The following is an 18755-nucleotide window of genomic DNA, read 5'->3' on the forward strand; positions in this document are numbered from 1 at the left end:
TGGAAGAAAGAATAACTTTACTTTTTAGATACCGGCAGGAGAGGTGTAACACATTTTGACATTGTTCTTACTCAGAAGCCCACAGTCTAGCAGGGAGGCAAACATACAATCGTGCCATCATAGTCAGTGTAATAGGTTTTTAGACAGAAGGAGAATATCAAGGTCCAGGGTGGATGTCTAATTCAGTCTGGGAGTGGTTCTTGAGCAATAATGTCTGAGTTGAGATTTTATGAATGAGGTCAAATTAACGAGCTGTGAATGAAGGCCAAGGACCTTGTGGACAAAGGAATCAGCAGGGACTGAAGTAGTGTGAAGTAGCCTCAGGGTAGTGCAGTGTAGTGTGGTTAGAAATATAGCTCTGGAGCCAGACTGCAGTGGTTACATCTTAGCTCTTCAGCTCATGAGCTGCTGAAACTTAGAGATACTTAAGCATTTCTTCGAGCCTCTGTTTCCTCATCTGCAACATGGGAATGTTCATCTCTATCTCATAAGGGTCAGGATGAAGTAAAGTAGACTACAGTATTTGAAGACTTCCATGTGGCACCTGAAACCTGGTGAGCGAGCATTCAGTAAGTGTTAGTAATTATATCTATTTACGTAATATAAAGCGGTTTCAGTACACACATCATGAGGAGAATGAAAAGACCAGATGCAATTGAGGACTGTGTGAGTGTATGAATGTAATGTTGGTGGTAGAAATGAAACCTCCTTCAGTGTTTTCTTGCTGTTTACTCATCCCATTGTATTGATCCTGTGATGGATTGTGGCCTTTCTTCCCTTGAGTACTGTGGCGTATGCTGACTGCATCCGGCCAGCTGGTAAAATGAGACTCATTGTGAGAATGGAAGGCATAGTCAGAATGTCAAGGAGATTAGGTCATCTGCGTTGCTAGCAATGGAAATGAAATGATGAAATACTTCAGCTGGTTTTTGCTTGGAGTCTCCTGGTTGTGAAGGAGGATCAGCCTTGAAATCAGCATGTTCTCGACACACACAGTTCTTCACTGTGTGTGTAGGACACTGATCTGGGTGCTGGGATTTGGAGATGGATTCTTCTTGTCTTCTAAGTGCTCATTTCTAAGTGGGAAAAGTGTTCATTGTCAGAGCAATCAGTGCTGCTTCTAGAGAGGCACGGGGACAGGACCCCGATACTGCATCTCCCAAACAGTCAGTTGGTTATCTAGTCCAGTTTTCCCTGCAGGATGAAAACATCCTTTGAGAGTTGGCCTCATAGAGACCTTTGTTGATCCAATGACTGGCTTTTCTGAATGCAGTTGGGAATAGGCTTCAATGAATTTGAGGAAGTTTCACTTTTCTCAAACTTGCATTGACTCATTTTTTCCTACTCCTCTCTCCAAGGTCTAACTCCTTCACAGATACTGAATATGATAAAATACCCCAAGAGTTAAACACTTTCCAAGCTTATTCTATGTGTTTGTTCTCCCAACAGTTTTGGGAAGGATTATGCATCCCATTGTGCAGCTGAGAAAATTTAAGTTTAGAAAGTCCCTGTGACTTGCCAAGGTCATAGAGTTAGTAATTGCTTGAGCTCAGATTCAAATTGGTTTCCAACTGCCAAGGCCACTGTTCTTTCCCATCTGCCACCCTCAGACTTGCTTTTTCCTCTTTCCTTGGCTATAGGGAAAGTACAGTCCCCATAGAAGTTTCTAAACTGCATCCAAAGCTTTCAACATATTGTCCAGAATATTCCTAGTGCTTGCCCAATATTCCCAAGGGAGAGAGCTGAACCACAAGCAGTTGTTAAAAATTCACTGGTGATCATTACAAATGAATACCATCATGTTGACTTGACGGTTTTTTGGTGTTTAGACCCTCACGTTCGCATAAGCTGCAGACAAGGAAGACAAGATGAATTCGTGAAAGTCCACTTGGGGAAACAGAGAAACATACCAGATTATCAGCAATCTTCTCCACTTACCAGAAAAAGTCATCCAACTAGTGTTCTTCAGATTGTAAGGTGCACCTGAATCTCTTGGATCATATTAAAATGCAGATTCTGTTCCAGTTTTTAGGTATGTATGAGATGCCTGCATTTTTAACAAGCTCTCTGGTGATACCAGGCACCAGGACATAACTTAGACAGCAAAGATTTAAACCACTGACTCTTATACTTGGCTTAAGTTTGGGAGCTCAAAATAATCCTGATACCTGAGTTCTAAATCCAGAGATTCTAATTTAATTGCTCTAGGAAGTAGCCTGGGATTTCAGGATTCTCAGGTATACCAAGGTTTGTTTTAAACTTTCTGGTGTATTTCAAAATATCTAGAAGAGAGGATTTTGAATGTTCTCACCTCAAAGAAATAACTGTTTAAAGTAAGGGATATGTTCAATAAAGTAAGGGATATATTCACTATTGCACAATGTATACATGAATTGAAATATCATATTGTGCTACCTAAATATGTACACTATTTTTGTGTCAATCAAAAATAAAATAAAACTTAAAAAACTTTCTAAGGTTAATCTCACTATTTCTAACAACAAAATGACTAGAATAGCATATAGATATCTCAGAGGTAGGAAGGGAAATGGATTCTACAGCAAATATACCACAGTTTGCTCAGAAAATTTTTTTTCCTTCCGTGTTCTCCGATGGCGCAGGTAGATTCTGCTTTCTAAAAATTTCACCTTTCTCTAATAGGCATTCTTATCTCCTGAGTGCTGAAAATTCTTTCTTTCTTTTTCTTCTTTCCTTCCTTCCCTCCCTGCCTCCCTCCCTCCCTCCCTTCCTTCCTTCCTTCTTCTCTCTCTCTCTCTCTTTCTTTCTTTCTTTCTTTCTTTCTTTCTTTCTTTCTTTCTTTCTCTTTCTTTCTTTCTCTCTTTCTTTCTTTTTCTCTCTCTCTTTCTCTCTCTTTCTTTTTTTTTGAGATGGAGTTTTTCACTCTTGTTGCCCAGATCGGAGTTGCAGTGACGCAATCTCGGCTCACTGTGGCCTCCTCCTCCTGGGTTCAAGCAAGTCTCCTGTCTCAGTCTCCCAAGTAGCTGGGATTAGAGGCATGTGCCACCATGCCTGGCTAATTTTGTATTTTTAGTAGAGACGGGGTTTCTCCATGTTGGTCAGGCTGGTCTTGAACTCCTGACCTCAAGTGATCCACCTGCCTCGGCCTCCCAAAGTGCTAGGATTGCAGGCATGAGCCACCATCCCCAGCCTGAAAATTATTTCTAAGAAAAATAGGGGCTTTTGAAAATATCTGTTTTTTCTTTTTTTTTTGGTATGGCTTATTTGATATCTTTTCCTTAAAATGGACTTACGTTGAAAGTGGTTTTCTTTGATAATTCATTTAAGAAATATTTATTGAATGGCCATCTACTATGTCCTAGGAATTGGGCTGGGCTGTGAGTACCCAGTGCTGAATAAGATTGATAGGGTTCCTGCATTCTGGGAATTTGAATGTTGGAGAGGAATGATAGAAAGAACCAGGGGTGAAGGGCAAAGTGTCATGCAATTAAGGATGGGGAAATATGGAAGGAGACAGCAAGGCATTAGGTGAAGCTGGCAGAGTCAGGAAGACTTCTCTGACGAGGTGACATTGAAATGGAAATCAGAACAATGATAGGAGTTAATCAGGCAGTATCCTAGGAAGAAGAAAAATTATCTGCAAGCTTCTGGTGGCCAGGCAGAGCATGGAAGATTGGAGGAACTGGAAGGAGTGCAATGTGACTTGATAATAGAGCACAAGGAGGTGGGGCTGAGCACAAAACTAGAGTGACATTCAGGAGATAGATAGGGAGAGGCCTGGCAGAAAGAGCTTAGGGTTTAGGAAGGCTATGTTCATAGTGACTGGAGCATGGGGTGTGGAGTTAGGCAAACTCGGTCTTAAATCCTAACTCTACCATCCACTGGCTGTGGGACATTGGCCATGCTCCTCAATGTCTCAGACTCTCAATGTCCTTATATGAAGAATGGGGATAATGATGCCTATTTCTTTTTTTCTTTTTCTTTTTCTTTTGAGACGGAGTCTTGTTCTGTTGCCTAGGCTGGAGGGCAGTGACATGATCTCGGCTCACTGCAACCTCCGCCTCCTGGGTTCATGCGATTCTCCTGCCTCAGCCTCCCGAGTAGCTGGGATTACAGGCACATACCACCACGCTCAGCTAATTTTTTGTATTTTTAGTAGAGATGGGGTTTCACTATTTTGGCCAGACTCGTCTTAAACTCCTGACCTCATGATCCGCCCGCCACGGCCTCCCAAAGTGCTGGAATTACAGGTGTGAGCCACTGCGCCCGGCTCAATGATGCCTATTTCATTGGGTTGCTTTGAAGATTAAATAAGTGAGTGCAGGAAAAGTCATAACATGTAAGAGCTTGATAAATGGTCATTATCACTATCAATTCCAAGAACAATGGGGAGATACTATTGCTGTCTGGAGATGGGATTTTTAAGGAGTAAGACTGGAGGCAATGCTGTGGCTTAGGAGGTATCCAGAGTAGTGGCTGGAACTAGGAAACTGGAGGAATTAGTTGGATGTTAATTGAGTAGGACATGAGAAGAAGGATCTTCACAGACTGAGATAGTCCTTGATATTTGGAATGTAGCAATAGTGTTAAGTTCAGGATGAGTATGGTGGGGTTGGTTTGTACATAATGGTGAGGTCAGTTTGTACATGTTGTTATTGTATTCATGAGAAATCAATTGCAGAGAAGAGACTTCACTTTAGCTTGTTTGGCAGGAAGGGGTTTATCACAGGATAGTAAATGGCTTGTAGACTTGTCAGGAGGTCTGAGGAAACAGAATCGAGATTGAGCTTTTAGGAGCAACCTATAATGTGACACCTAGGAACTGGGCTGCTATAGTAGCTGCTGTCTCTTCAATAATCTTGCAATCAGGAAGTTTGCCCCTCTAGAACCACAAAACTGCTGCCGCCAACAGGAAACCACTACAATCAGGAAGCTGCTACTGTTGCCAGGCTCCAGAACCAGTGCACATCTGCAACAGACTACATTAGCAGAATGGATGCTTCTCCCCCACCACCTAGGCTCACCCCAACTACTAAGCTCGTATTTGAACATTAAAACCTCTGCAAATGAAGCTGCAGAAAAACCAATCACTTTCACAGATGTGCTTGCTGGCTGGATGGACAAACATTCCAAAATTCTGTCCATTTCAGACTAAATAGTACTAGAGCCCGAGCTGCAAAAGAATAAGGAAAGTATATTTTTAGCATTCCAACATGTGGAGCAGGAGAAGGCACACTAGAACAGTGTTTTGGAAACTGAGGGTTGTAACTTAAGAGAGCATCATAAAATCAATTTAGATGGTTACAGTAAGTTTTTTCTTTTTTTTTTTTTTCCTTAGTCCTTGTTGGCAACATGACATTTCTTCTGGGTCATGGTAGAAAAAAAACCTGGGAAGTCATTATACTAGACATTGAGTGACAATCTTCCATTGCAGAGTTTCAGGAGAGAACTGTGAGAGGAGCCCATGAGGAATATGGACATTTGATCTTGGGGGAGAAATCTTCTGGAGCTGTGCTTGTCCTTCATGCTTTCTGGTGTTTGTTTACTCTCCAGGAAGAGAGCTAGATCCAGGGATGCCCCAGAGTGCACTGAAAGGCATATTTCAAACCCATGCTAATAAGGGCTGATTTTGCAGTGGCTTGGCAGAGCTGTAGCACACACCACGTTGGGTTGTAAACTGACCTGACACTCACTGGCACTTGGGACATGTGTGTTGAATGAATGTACAGAGCAGAGAAGTACTTAGAAAGGATGGAAGGAGCCATTCATATTCCAGAGACTAAGCTCCAGGTCATGAGCTCTGATCATAGAGGGGTCTAAACCGTCACAAGCCATGGTTAACTCAGTGTCTTTGTGACACCATTTATAATTTTCCAAGAATATTTTTGCTGTATAGAAAAATGGCAGCCAGGGGTGGGAGGTGTGCAAGAAGAAGATGTGCTTATTGTAGCTTTGTGTGTAACAGCAAAAACCTAAAAGCAAATTAAATGTTCTAGCATAGAAGAATGGACAAACTATGGTATATTCAAACAATTAAATATATAGCAGTTACTCTACCATAACTCTACTATCTAATTCCTTCTCAGAATCCCCAGTCACATAAAGGATGGCTCAGAGAATAGCCTAGTGCCCTAAGAGGTTTCGATGTGAACAAGTACTAAAGGAGGAAGTGCTGAGGGAAGCTGGCAGAATCTGCTGAACAAGGGAGCCTCCCACAATCCCAGGAATACCACTTACTCTGGGATGGAAGGGACAAACCCCTTAAATTAAAAGGATGGAGAAGTCAGCCTGTATCATCTCTAGAACACTCCTGAGAGATCTGCCAGACTTGATGGAAGTCCCATTGGATGGAAGCCCAGCAGGGAGCAGACACTTGTGAAGTCCTCGAGTGTGGTTAGTGAGAGAGCTGGTATTTGAGCCCAGTCTCCTATGCCAATCTCCATTATTTCCCACCAGCCTTGATAGGGCCTCCTGTAGCCTTTCTGCAAAACCTCAGGTCACGTCTTTCCAGCCTTACATTGGACAGTCCCCCACATTCAGAGGTTTCCTCTGCTCTTCCCTGCTCTCACCCTGGTGACTCCAGGATGGTGATTTGAGTGTGAGACACAGGTGGTCTCTATCCTCTATAGACTCAATACATGGTCAATATATGATTCAGAAAAGGGTTAGAGGCCAGGTGTGGTAGCTCACGCCTGTAATCCCAGCACTTTGAAAGGCCAGGGTGGGCAGATTGCTTGAGGTCAGGAGTTCGAGATCAGCCTGACCAACATGGTGAAAACCTGTCTCTACTAAAAATGCAAAAATCAGCTAGGCGTGGTGGTGTGTGCCTATAGTCCCAGCTACTCAGGAGGCTGCGGTAGGAGGATCACTTGAACCCAAGAAGAGGAAGCTGCAGAGAGCCGAGATCGCACCACTGCACTCCAGTTTGGATGAATCTACATTGACTTGTTATTTTTTTATCAGCTCACTCACCATCTTCCTCTACAAGTTCTGCAAGTACACTGAATGTCTGTGTGTGGTGAGGAGGTGGGGTTCAGAGGGTAGGAGGAAGGGAAGGAGCTCAAGTTGAGTTTTTACCAAAGAGGCATATGTGTTAGGTAGCCTGGGTTCCCAGTTAAATAAATTATTTATTTTACTTGCATAGATATCATTTTACTCGCAGAGTATCATTTGCTCATAACATTCCCAGGGGCTGGTTAACCCTCAAGACTAACAGATCTAGTTTTAAACTTCCTGGGTTGCCCACTTCCTACATATCTATCAGTTGATTTATGAATGATTATTCTCTTTTTTTTGTTTGTTTGGTTACATTATTCATTTAAATGATGTACCCCTTGTGTCTTTAGGTGTTGGCTTTCTAAGCATTGCTTGACAGAGACTGCGATTAGAAACCACTCACAGTGCAAAAGTCAGGGACCTCTGCTTAGAGAACAGTTGGTGAAAAATGAAAATGCAATCTTTCTCGAGTTAGAATGTGAGATGGCAGAAAATTTGCTTCGTTAACACACAGTTGGGTTGCATATACCTTTTCAAGAATGCATGAGTTGTTTAAGCAAGATTCACTTGTCCTACGCAGTTAGTGTGTAACTTAAATGCCAGCCGTTTCCCTGTTTTTCTTAGCTTTGAGTCTCAATGTCTGTTTTTTACCACAGACCACTTGGCTTGCTGAATTCAGCACCTCTTCCAATGCCTGCTTCTCCCAAAGAATCTACTCACAGAAAGACTTAAAGAGAAATGTAGACTTTACTGAATATTTCAAAGAGGAGACCTAGGAGGAGGTTGACATAGCACACTGCTCAGCAGATGACTTACATTTTTCCCTTAGCCATTTTTGTTCTCTCAAGTCCCTGTCATCCATAACACCGCTGCTGATTTGTTCTTTCTTTCTTTCTTGTAAATCTTTTCTAGCTTTTCTTCTGACAAACTTTGCTGGAGTCCTACTCCTTTTCTCTCCTTCTGGAGAAAAATGCGAATTTTGCTCCATGTTTTAGTATAGCAGGGAAGCTTCCATCTTTTTTTTTTTTACTGAAGCATAACCTCAGGGCCTACATTCCATCTCAAACGGCTTGTCAAGGTCCTTCCATGAATAAGATGCTCCTCCAAAGATGATGTACAGATGCCAAGTGGGATATAGCTAGAGAAATCTCATGGCTACCCCAATCAGGAGAGAGGTTGCTGTTTCTCAGAAGTCCTCCTCCCCACTTCCAGGGTCATCAGTGTCTGTCAACAACTTTGTGGGGATTTAAAAACCCTCACGAAACTGGTTTTCTGAGAGGTGTTTGAAGCAGGAATATAATTTGCAGGAGATGCAGCAGCCATTCCCCGGCTAGATGACCACATCACTGTTGCACACTGATTGTTTGCTAAAGGCACAACGCTATCCTGACCGGAAATGAAAAATGCCTGCTGCTCAATTATTGTCAACCTAACTGGAAGAGAGTCAGGCCTCGTCAGATGGTTTCCCAAACACCCAGATGGTGTCTTAGATTCTGGATGGTCAGCATGGTAGTTCTTTCCATTACATCCTTGAGATCCTGCTGTTGACACCATTCAGCAGGGCACCCTGAACTTTGTTCCCATATTCTGGCTTTGCTGAGATGAGATGCAGTCAGGTGCTACTAGTGTCTTCAATTGTATACTGGGGTAGGGTGGCCTTATTTTGGTTGAAGAGCTTCCAAAATTGTGTCCGAATCTCAGTTCCCAGGGGCTGCTCTTCTGAGATGGAAGAGGTTTTGAAGCAATTCAAACCCAGTCCTTTCATTTTCTAGACTTGGATCCTGAGTTCCAGGGAGGGGAAGGTATAGTGAATTCTTATAATTTTTGTTGCCTTGGCAACCATTTTGTATACAAGTTTAATTTTCTCATACCAGAAGCTGGGCTTAGTCACCCTTGATATGGGTTTCCAGTTCTATACCAGACCTCTAGCCAAGACAAGAACCTAGAGGCATCTCTCCTCCCTAGCAGACTGGATTCCCCACTTTTCTGTTACTTCCTTCAGACCATTCAGGCATTTGCCAGTGAATTGAGAGTGACCACACCCTATTTATTTACCTACATTGTTAACTCCCTTGCTCTCTCTCTCTGACTTCTCATTCCTGTCTCATGTAACCCAGAGAAGGAGGACTGCCCTTCAGACTCATTATGCCCTTTCTGTCCAGGAACTGTAAGTAAAAGTCTTCAAACTTGTTTTCCATTGTGGTGGTGTATTAAATTTGTGCTTTCCATCTCAGGAATGGGGGGCTGTCCCAGGCCTGGTTTTCCCTGGGGGTTCCTAGGGGCAGGGTCATGTGGAGCACAAGGTCAGCTTCCCAGTGCCAAAGTGATAGTCAGATAGGCATAAACTGGGCATGGTTCAGTCACAAGGGTATCTGCCAGTATAGGGAAGTTTCCTGTGTGAAAGAGTCCTTGATCGCAACTTGGACAACTAAGCATTAGGCCATCTGCAGATAAAAGAAGTATCCCATGAAGGGCACAGTGTAAACACTCACACCCAGCTCCCCTTCATTTCCCATTAGGGCAGAGTTGCTAGCTGCTCTGATACTGGAGCCCCATTTTATCTGGAGGCTCTCAAAACAGAAGAAATAGATCAAGACCATACAGTGAATTAGTGGTTGGGCTGGGACATCCATTCATCCCTTCTGATTCCCATGTGGGGCTCTGCCCACCACACTACATTGCTTCCCTGCCTGCTATCTGAAAGATACTTCACTCAGAACTCTCTTTTTAACCCTGGAGCTATATCTTTCCAAGAGACAGAAGGCAAGGTATACTATTTAATACCCTGTGCAGTTTGTCTTGGTCTAAAGTTTTCTTTTTGCCCAAGTGTTTGGAGGGATGAAATACTGTATGGTAGAGAGGCGCTTTCTTCCTGAAGGCCAAGAGAAACTGTTCAGTCTGAATTACTGTATAAGAACACGGACAACACATTCTCAAGAGGAAAGGTGCTTGTATCTATGTACTGGAATGTATCCACATTGACTGATACGGTGGTGTTGACCTGCAGGTAATCCAGCAAGAATTGAGAGAGATTCTGGTACACATGTTTGGTTTGCATTCCAGACTCACACACTGTCACCAGGGCCTGTTTTTTGATATGCTTGTTGATGAGAAGCTCCAACTTCAGATCGACAGAATTATTTGGGCATTGTACGAGAAACTGCAGTTGGCAAATGATGAAGTACAAACCAGGGAACTGGATCACCAGATTCCCATCCTGATATCTGACTCCATGGAGAATGCCATCTTTGTTCCAAGACAATTTGGTTTTGTTTAGATGCTTTGCCACTAGAAAGAGAAGTACAGAAAACAGAATTATTGAGAAGATTGTAGGTATGCATTGCAAAACTCTAAGTCTTTATTCAAAGTTTCCCATTCAAGACCCATGTTTTCTGTAATGCTCCAATCATCTGAATATCTTCCATGTTACTCCCTCTAGAGTCTACTTATTACTCAAGGCACAGGTATAAAACCACCCCACTTCCTTTTCTTCAACACTCAAAGCTGGAGGGTCAGAACACACATGATACTTTACTTCTACCTCCTATAGAATGGTTTTCCACGGAATCATTATCATATTATACTATTCTATGATGATGATGATGATCTTTCCCTTTTCAGACTATAAGCTCCTGGACTCTCTTCTCCACAAAGTCAGAACTATCCTGTTCATTTATCATGAATGGGCATTGAAGAAGGTATCAGAGATACGAAATTCAATAATATTGAGTTTGATAGGCATTGTAGAAAGTGCAAGGTAGGACATTCAATAATATTATTCAGTTAATAACTAATTTAGGTATGAAGATTTCCAGGAGAATCGCCATGAATTTTCACATTAAGATGTATCCTCTAATGGTTCATTGTCTGAATTTTTGAATGCCTTCTTTCCTTCAAAGAGCAGCCAAAAATAATCGTGTAGGTCCCCCATGTGCCTATTAAGGGGCTCTTGCCATCTGAGATTTATTGAAAAGCAGAGAATTAGCAGACCCTCTAAACTGACAAGTTTGTGTTGGAGGGTGAGTCTCTAAGTCCTAACACATGAAAATTAGCACTGACTGGTAAGGGTGACTTTCAGGGCCGGGAAGCTGGCATGCTAGTTTTAATTGCTTCCATGCTTTCCCTTTAAACCTTGTTGCAATTCAACTGAAGAGTGAGAACTAATCTAACTGCAAAATTGAATTTTTAAAATGAGCAGGATGGCTATTCAGAGAATCTTGGCCATCTCTCTCTCATCCTGCAGTCTAAAGTGCCTCTTATTGCTTCATTTGTAAGGGATCTCTTACCTGAAGCACACTGCAATATGCAAATTGGCCCTGTGCTGACATGTTCATTAAGCTGTCAATCTGCAGACAAGGCAATTTTATGGTTCCCTTGTGAATAACTTCATAGAGGCAGAGATTAAGTGCCTGTCTCCCTTGCATTAGGAAAAGGACTGTGTACTCTGCTGAAACTGGTAGGTAGCTAAATAAGAAGGGGTGAGGGGTGAGGGGTGGGGCTGGTGGTGGCAGTGATGGTGGGGACCATGAATGCCCACAGAGGCCAGGTAGGCAACATAAAGGAGTGAATGGGGCGAGGAAAGAGAAGACTTGTGGCTTTGGAGAATAACACTCTCCCCGCTAAGACATTCAAATTCAAATTACAAAAAAATATCCTGCAGACTAAACAGTACACATCTGCAGGTCACATTTGACCATGGGACTCTAATTGTGACTTCCGTTGCTGAAAAGCCACAGAAGTGGTTTTCATATGTTTAGGTTTCCCGGGTTTGGCTACTGACCTTGGAGGTAGGCCCATGACTTCTTGAATGGAGCCCTTTTCAGGATACATAAGAGGTCTTCTGAGCAATTTCCTAAAAATAAGGAGATGATATATTAAAATGTCTTTTGCTGCTCTGGGATCTGGAGATACCAGATCTTTTTCTATGACCCTTTGATGGAGACAATTACCATTCTGTTTTCCATTTTGAGAATAAGGAGAAATGCTCTTTATTTCTCATTTTGCCATCAGGTATTTTAGGATTTTAATTTTTTAAATTCTTTTTTATTGATTGCTACCACTTGGGCTTTTATGGAAGACTGTGGACATCGGGGAAGGAAACAAATATGACATCCATTCCTACAATGTGTCAGGTGCCATTTTTTGCCACTATACGTATTTCATCTCCTTAATCTTTGCAGCAACTCTATGACAGGGGTATTATTAAGTCCCTTTTACAGATGGGAAAAAAATCTGGGGACCAGGCAGGTGAAATACATTGTTTCATGGCGCTGTGCCAGGCAGTGGCAGTGAGAATGATAATACTGATAGTAAATACTGTCAACTTACCCACCACACGCCAGAAACTAGTCTGGGTACTTTTACAGTTGGGTAATGTATCAGCTAATCTAGTTCTCAGACTAATCCTACAGGGTTAACTTTGATGCCAAGAGATGGTCAATACCATCACTTAAGTTCAGGCAAGTTTGTGTAAATGCTGGAATTGCCCATGGCTAATTCCAGAGGCCAGGTTTCCTGTTCTAGGCTATTTTGCTAGACAACAAAGATAAAAACATCTTGGTGTTCAATTTTAAGAGGACACAGGGTTAAATAAATCTTAGCAGAAGTCCTACTATTTGGAGCTTCCTTGGCAGAGGCAAATATAATATTATGTTATTATTTATTATTGTATTTAAGAAATAAAAATATTTTTCATATATTCACTAGTGATGGTGGCTTAGCTTTTTTAAAATCATAGTAACTACTTAATATTTTGTATGCAAAGATTCAAATTATACATTTCCTGCAATGACTCTTGAATTCAACTTATTCAGAGTGAATCTCTTCTTTGATCCTTGGTTTCACCAAGTGTAAAACTGGGCAATCTTTGACCTGACATGGACATCTTTTCAAAGATGTCATCAGAGATGACCATTCAGTCCATCCATTAGAGACTAGGCAACCAAAGGCCCATTCAACGGAGCAGCCACACCCTGGGATGTTTGCTCACTACATTGTCAAGTAGTACCTGCTGGGCTCACAACCTCTCCCATTGCAATCTCTGCCCAGCCCTGAGAAAGTCCCTCCTGGCCACTTTCATAGATGGGGGCTTTGGAGTGGTTCAAAGTTAAATGAAGAGTTCCCTCTGCTGTCTGAACAAGCTCACTGCGAGAGGCATCCCCGGCAGAAGCAGGGGCAGTTTTCCTCCTTATCTGCTGCATCCACATAGAGCTTCTGGTCCAAAGCTCTCTTGGTGGTGAGGGCCAGTGGGTCAGCTGTCATTCTCTTGGTTTCATCCTCATGCATCCTCTGATCAGTGCTCTGGTCCTGCCTGTTGTAGCCCACAGCCCATGCTCTTGGGGTGTGTAGTCAGAACCCCAACACTGATGGCTGCTTATGCTCCTAATGGATTGTGACTATGGTTAGAGAGTCCTCCTGGCCTAACCTCCTACTCTAAGCTGTAGAACATTAAGTCAGGGAGACAGATCTGGCTGAGTCTGTTTGCATGGAAGCCCTTTCTGACTCCTTTTGCCTGCAGGATCAGGCCCAAATTCCTCAGCATGGCTTTCATGGTCCCTCACTCTGAACCTACTAAACTCTCTGGTCTCACCCCTCACCTTCCCTCCTCCCCTTTCCCTTTATGTTCCAATAGTAATAATAATGAGGAGGAGCAGTGATAATAATATGAATGATCATAACTAATGCATGTTGAGTGACAGCCATTTTCCAGGTACTCTGCTAAGCATGCGTTATTTCATTTAATTCTCACAACCACACCATGAGAGAGATACCATAATTAATTCTATCGTGTACATAAGGAAATGGACTCTTTTAAAGGTTAAGTGACTTGTTCACATTCACACAGGTAGTCAGGGGTGGAGTAGAGATCCAAACTCAGGCTGCCTGACCACTGCCTGAGTGGATTCCTGACCGCTGTCCTGGAGTTTGGGGCTTTGCAGTCCCCCTAAACATACCACTTAGGTATGTTGATTTATCATTACACCTTGGCACCTGCTGGGCTCTCTACCTGGACTGCCTCCTTCACCAGACAAGTTATTCCTCGTTTGAAACACAGCCTAGCAGTCAACTCCTCTAGGATACTTCCCTTTGCCTATTTGCCTCTTCTATTAGACAGTGAACCCTCAGGGCAGAGACTTCTGTTTATAAACCCACACTGCCCAGCCTAGCAGATGCTCTGTAAATGTTTGTTGAATTGAATCACCTAGTTCATCTTTCTTGTTTCCCTCTGTGGATACCGAGTAAGTACTTAGGGCAACAGGCAGGTGAACCAGGATGCTTGACTTGCCTTTTGCTTGAGGGCTAGAATAACACGGGGCCTCATTTTCCCACTGGCTTTGCAGGTCAGGCTAGATTAGATGGGAAGATAAGACTCATGCCTTGGGCTGAGGCCAGCACATAACATCAAGAACAGGCTCTGTTCATTGGCCGAAGGCCCCCTCACACTGTGCCCCTTACTCCTTATGGCAGGTGAGCTGTAAACAGGTGGCTGGAGAAGTGCAAGCCCAGGCTTGCCTGTCACACATTCTGGTTCTTTTGTTGTTTTTTTCCCCTTTGGTCTTCAAATGTTTAGTGGGGTGACCTCAGTTGTAATTCTGAGAAACCCGAGGATGGAAAAAAAAAAAAAAGAATAAAAAGCACCTTATTTTGAAACATTTGCATTTCCTGAAGTCAAATGGCATGGTATATTTTAGTTTTTCTTTAAAAATCATTTAGATGGTTTCTAGCTAAAGGGAAAAACACAGGCAGCCCCTTTTAGGAATGATGTTGCCAGAGCTGGTTCAGAAAGGAGCTAAAAGCAGGAAGCTAGAGGAGCTATTGAGGGAATGGGCTGTTAAATTTGGAGAAGACCCCAGAAGACGGCACAGCCTCTGTCCTTTAATGCTTGAAGAAGCTGTCGGCACGCCGCGGGGCCCAAGCACTAAACCTCCAAGTGGAAGAGGAAGGAGATGAAGCCCTCAGCTAACAGCTAACACTGCTAATCCCCATTTCTCAGATGCAGCAATGGAAAGACCTACACCAAAAACACCTACGTCACATTGTGAGTCACAGTGCCAGCAGCTCACAGAGTTGACCAGTCAGTGCTACTCAAAAAAGAGGTAGGCTGCTTTGGAGGTCATGAGGCTCTTGTCAAGAGCTAGATGAACATTTCACGGGTCATCAGCCATGTGGCCTGAGTCTTCTCATCACCCTGTGAGTCTATGATGTAACTTTCTTTTTTGGTTATGAAGACTGAAAAATGTGACTTATAAATGGTGGCATTACATGCAGCTGAAATCCTGCAATGTCCCTGGAATTCTGAAGACTGGGAGCAGAGGGAGCAAAAAGTGATGTCTGGAGAGGTTTAGTTTGAAGAACAGAGCATCAGAGTGGGGGAAATGAGAACTGTGCAAGACACAGCTCAGCTGATGACCTAGGAGTTAGAATTCTGGGATGTCTCCTCTCTGGGCTCCAGTGTCCCTATTAGGTTTGTGCAAAAGTAATAGTGGTTTTGGTATTAAAAGTAATAACAAAAACGGCAATTACTTCTGCACCAATCTAATAGATGAAGGGCAGTGTGGATTTGACGATCTATCTTTTTTTTTTTTTTTTTTTTGAGACGGAGTCTCGCTCTGTCGCCCAGGCTAGAGTGCAGTGGCTGGATCTCAGCTCACTGCAAGCTCCGCCTCCCGGGTTTATGCCATTCTCCTGCCTCAGCCTCCCGAGCAGCTGGGACTACAGGCGCCCGCCACCTCGCCTGGCTAGTTTTTTTTTTTGTATCTAAAAGGGCCTACCTAGCTTATTTCAGCAGGCTGTACAGACTCAGCCATCCTCTGCCAGATCTGCTGGTGGTGGGGGTGGGAAGGTTTGGGATGGGGAGTCAGTCCCAGCTGCACCTGTCTATCTTTGTGGGCATGTTGCATTACTCAAGGTAGGAAACTATGTCTTCACACATTCAGGTTTTCAGACACCTGCAGTACTAGAACAGAACATTTTAGCTCTGAGGACAATCTAAGTTATGAATAGTCTGGTTCTGTCAGGACTTGCATAGTTTGGAGAAATGAAAGTTCCCTGAGATCGCCTGATTCAGGCTTGGTAAACACATAACTCATGTGCTCCTCAGTGTTGCCCCTATGGCAGGCTGGCCCTAGGTCATCCAGAGAGTTAGTGAGAGAGATGACCAGAGACCAGGACTCCTTACTCCTTCTGTAGGGCAGTCTATCTTTCAGAAAACCCTAGCACTGCGTGAACTTCCCTGAGGACCAAAGCCTTCAGATGCATCGGCTTTGTAAATCATCTTTCCAAACTTTAGCCTCTTCTAGGAAGATCATGGGACTTTCTGTGGTTTTGTTTGAGAGGGTGAAGAGAAAGATGTGCCAACAAAACCCTCCTGGCCAGTTTCACACAGAGGAGAGAGAGAGAAAGAGAGGTTGCTCGAGGCGGTTGAAAGGACCATATTCTAGAAGGTCAAGATTATGGCAACCTTAAGACTAGCTTTCACCTTGAGATTTCACAACATTGGATAGAAAGGGTCATTAAATGCCATGCTAACAGAGATCTTAGTTTTAGGAGTGGTGAGACTGAACCCAGAGAGACTAGAGTCTGGCCCAAGACCCCACAGTAGGTAAATGGTGGAGCTGGCTTCAGAACACAGGGCTTCTGACTCCTAATCCAGAACTCTTCTCTGACTTTCAGTCTTCCTGTGGAATAGGAAGGGCTAAATGCAGGAAGAAGTGGGTTTGCAGCCACTACAGACACTGGAACTGAAAACTGACAAGACAGCTGGAGGTGCTGAGAAAACAAGTACTAATGAGCTCCTGGGTTCCATCTTGTGGGAGAATGCCAGCAGATAACTTCAGGTCCATGTACTGAACACTGCCAAGTTACAACATGGGCACGTAAAGAAGCAAGTATGCTCAAGACGGCTCTACCATAGCAAAACAAACCAAGCCAACCATCCTGGCCAGATGGTATGTGGTTTGAGTGCCAGGTACCTTCCAGATGTACAGCACCTTAGATATAAGAACAAGGAAGACACGATGCATCGCAAAAAGAGTACCTGAGTTCTGGTCAGAGCTTTTAGCTCTGGGTCTGTCATTTCCCCTTACTGAGCCTCAGTTGCCATATCCATTAAGTGAGAATTAAAACAATCAACCTAAATGTATGGATGTCATGAAGATGCAATGAGACTGTGGATATCAAGTGATCAGTGTGGCCTGTGGCTAGAAGAGACACTCAGTAAAGTAGATTCTTTCTGCCTTACTCCTCTTTTCTTTGTTGTTATAGTGGCACAGTTTAGCAATGCCACTTAGCAGAGTGAATTGGCAGATGAAATGTTCATTAAAATGAAGCTCATGACATTATCTGACGGATGCGAGCTTCTCAATCAAGTACCTAAGTGTTTAAGGCTATCTGATGCTTCCAGGAATGTGTGCCGAATCCTCTTTACATTTGTTGAAAAATGTTTTAATCCTTCCAAGAAGGAAAGGGATTATCCTAATGATTCTGCATCTGCCATGCCCTGGCTTCTTTGTTTGTGGCTTCAGGGAGAATATCTAGGAGAGTCCCAACAGTGACATCTAGAGGACAGTCTCTCCTCTCTGGATAAAATTTGGATTCAAAGTGAGTCCTTAACCTGAGCAAGGGTAATTTCAACTATTAGGTTGATACAAAAGTAATTGAGGCTTTTGACCATTTCCTTGATATCACTAAGCCAACTGGTAATGGAGAGATAAACTGCAGGACGGACCTTTTGTTAAACAAAGGATGACTAGGTGATCCTGATTTCCAAAAGGATTTGGAGAATGCCTATATGAGCATGCTTAGTGCTGACTGAGCACATAGGAAGTGATCAGTAAATAAAATTAAGATCAAGTTGGAATTAATTTAAATAATTTAAATCCTGCCTTCCCTCCTCCACCTCCACCCCACCTAGTTTCCTTGGGATGTTAAGGCCTTTTCAGTCCTGACTTGTTTCAGTGTATCTGCAACAGTCAGTAAACCTATCTGACTCTATGGGCATTTCCTTGGAATTCATTTATACTAAACACAGGTTGAATTGACATTACAGTGGGTAAGTAAGAAGCACCTTTAAAGTCTATAATTTAAAGGGAAAGCTGAATCTGGAGACATAGGATAAAATCCACTAACATTTTAATAACCTTAAAAAAAAAAAACACTCCCTAGTTGTTCAAAATGCAAAAGTATGGCAGCAATTTTAGAAAGTTAGTTTTGGGTTCAAATCAAGTTTACAAAGTTAGACAGACTTGGCCGGGCGCAGTGGCTCACACCTGTAATCCCAGCACTTTGGGAGGCCAAGGCAGGTGGATCACGAGGTCAGGAGATTGAGACCATCCTGGCTAACACAGTGAAACCCTGTCTCTACTAAAAATACAAAAAAAAAAAAAAAAAAAAAAAAAAAAAAAAATTAGCCAGGCGTAGTGGTGGATGCCTGTAGTCCCAGCTACTTGGTAGGCTGAGGTAGGAGAATGGCATGAACCCGGAAGCCAGAGCTTGCAGTGAGCCGAGATCGCACCACTGCACTCCAGCCTGGGCGACAGAGCAAGACTCCATCTCAAAAAAAAAAAAAAAAAAAGTTAGACAGACTTGGATTCAAACTCCACCTCTGCCATTACTAGCTGTGTGGCTTTGCAAAATCCATGCAGCCTCTTTGAATTGTCCTTTTTTCTTCCTAAAAGTGAGAATAATAAAATAACTATCATGGAGAGTTGTTGGGAGGATTAAATGAGATAATGCATAAAAATGAGCCTGGTGTCTACTACCCAAAGTATACCAAACAATGG

The 18755-nt window shown here is 43.0% G+C and overlaps 1 protein-coding gene and 1 long non-coding RNA gene across 4 annotated transcripts in view; both read right to left on the reverse strand.

Annotated features, from left to right (window-relative positions):
* LOC116270061 lies at positions 1 to 2748 on the reverse strand. The gene is made up of 2 exons (XR_004177974.1): positions 1939 to 2748; positions 1 to 1848 (listed from the first exon to the last, which is right to left on the reverse strand). It is a non-coding gene; the product is annotated as an uncharacterized LOC116270061 (long non-coding RNA).
* Positions 1 to 18755, reverse strand: part of TNFSF8 (TNF superfamily member 8) — a 39265-nt gene that overhangs the window by 577 nt on the left and 19933 nt on the right. Inside the window, exons 3-4 of one of the 3 annotated variants that reach the window (XM_009188203.4) lie at positions 11756 to 11827; positions 10165 to 10263 (exon numbers count right to left, since the gene is read on the reverse strand). In XM_009188203.4, the coding sequence (XP_009186467.1) occupies positions 10165 to 10263; positions 11756 to 11827 (171 nt within the window). Of the gene's footprint in view, positions 1 to 7703; positions 10264 to 11755; positions 11828 to 18755 lie in introns of those variants that run through there. The other 2 variants (XM_003911319.5, XM_021927218.2) reach the window with 2 other exon arrangements.

This window comes from Papio anubis, chromosome 13, assembly GCF_008728515.1.
Source record: "Papio anubis isolate 15944 chromosome 13, Panubis1.0, whole genome shotgun sequence".
NCBI classification, from domain to species: Eukaryota; Metazoa; Chordata; class Mammalia; order Primates; family Cercopithecidae; genus Papio; species Papio anubis.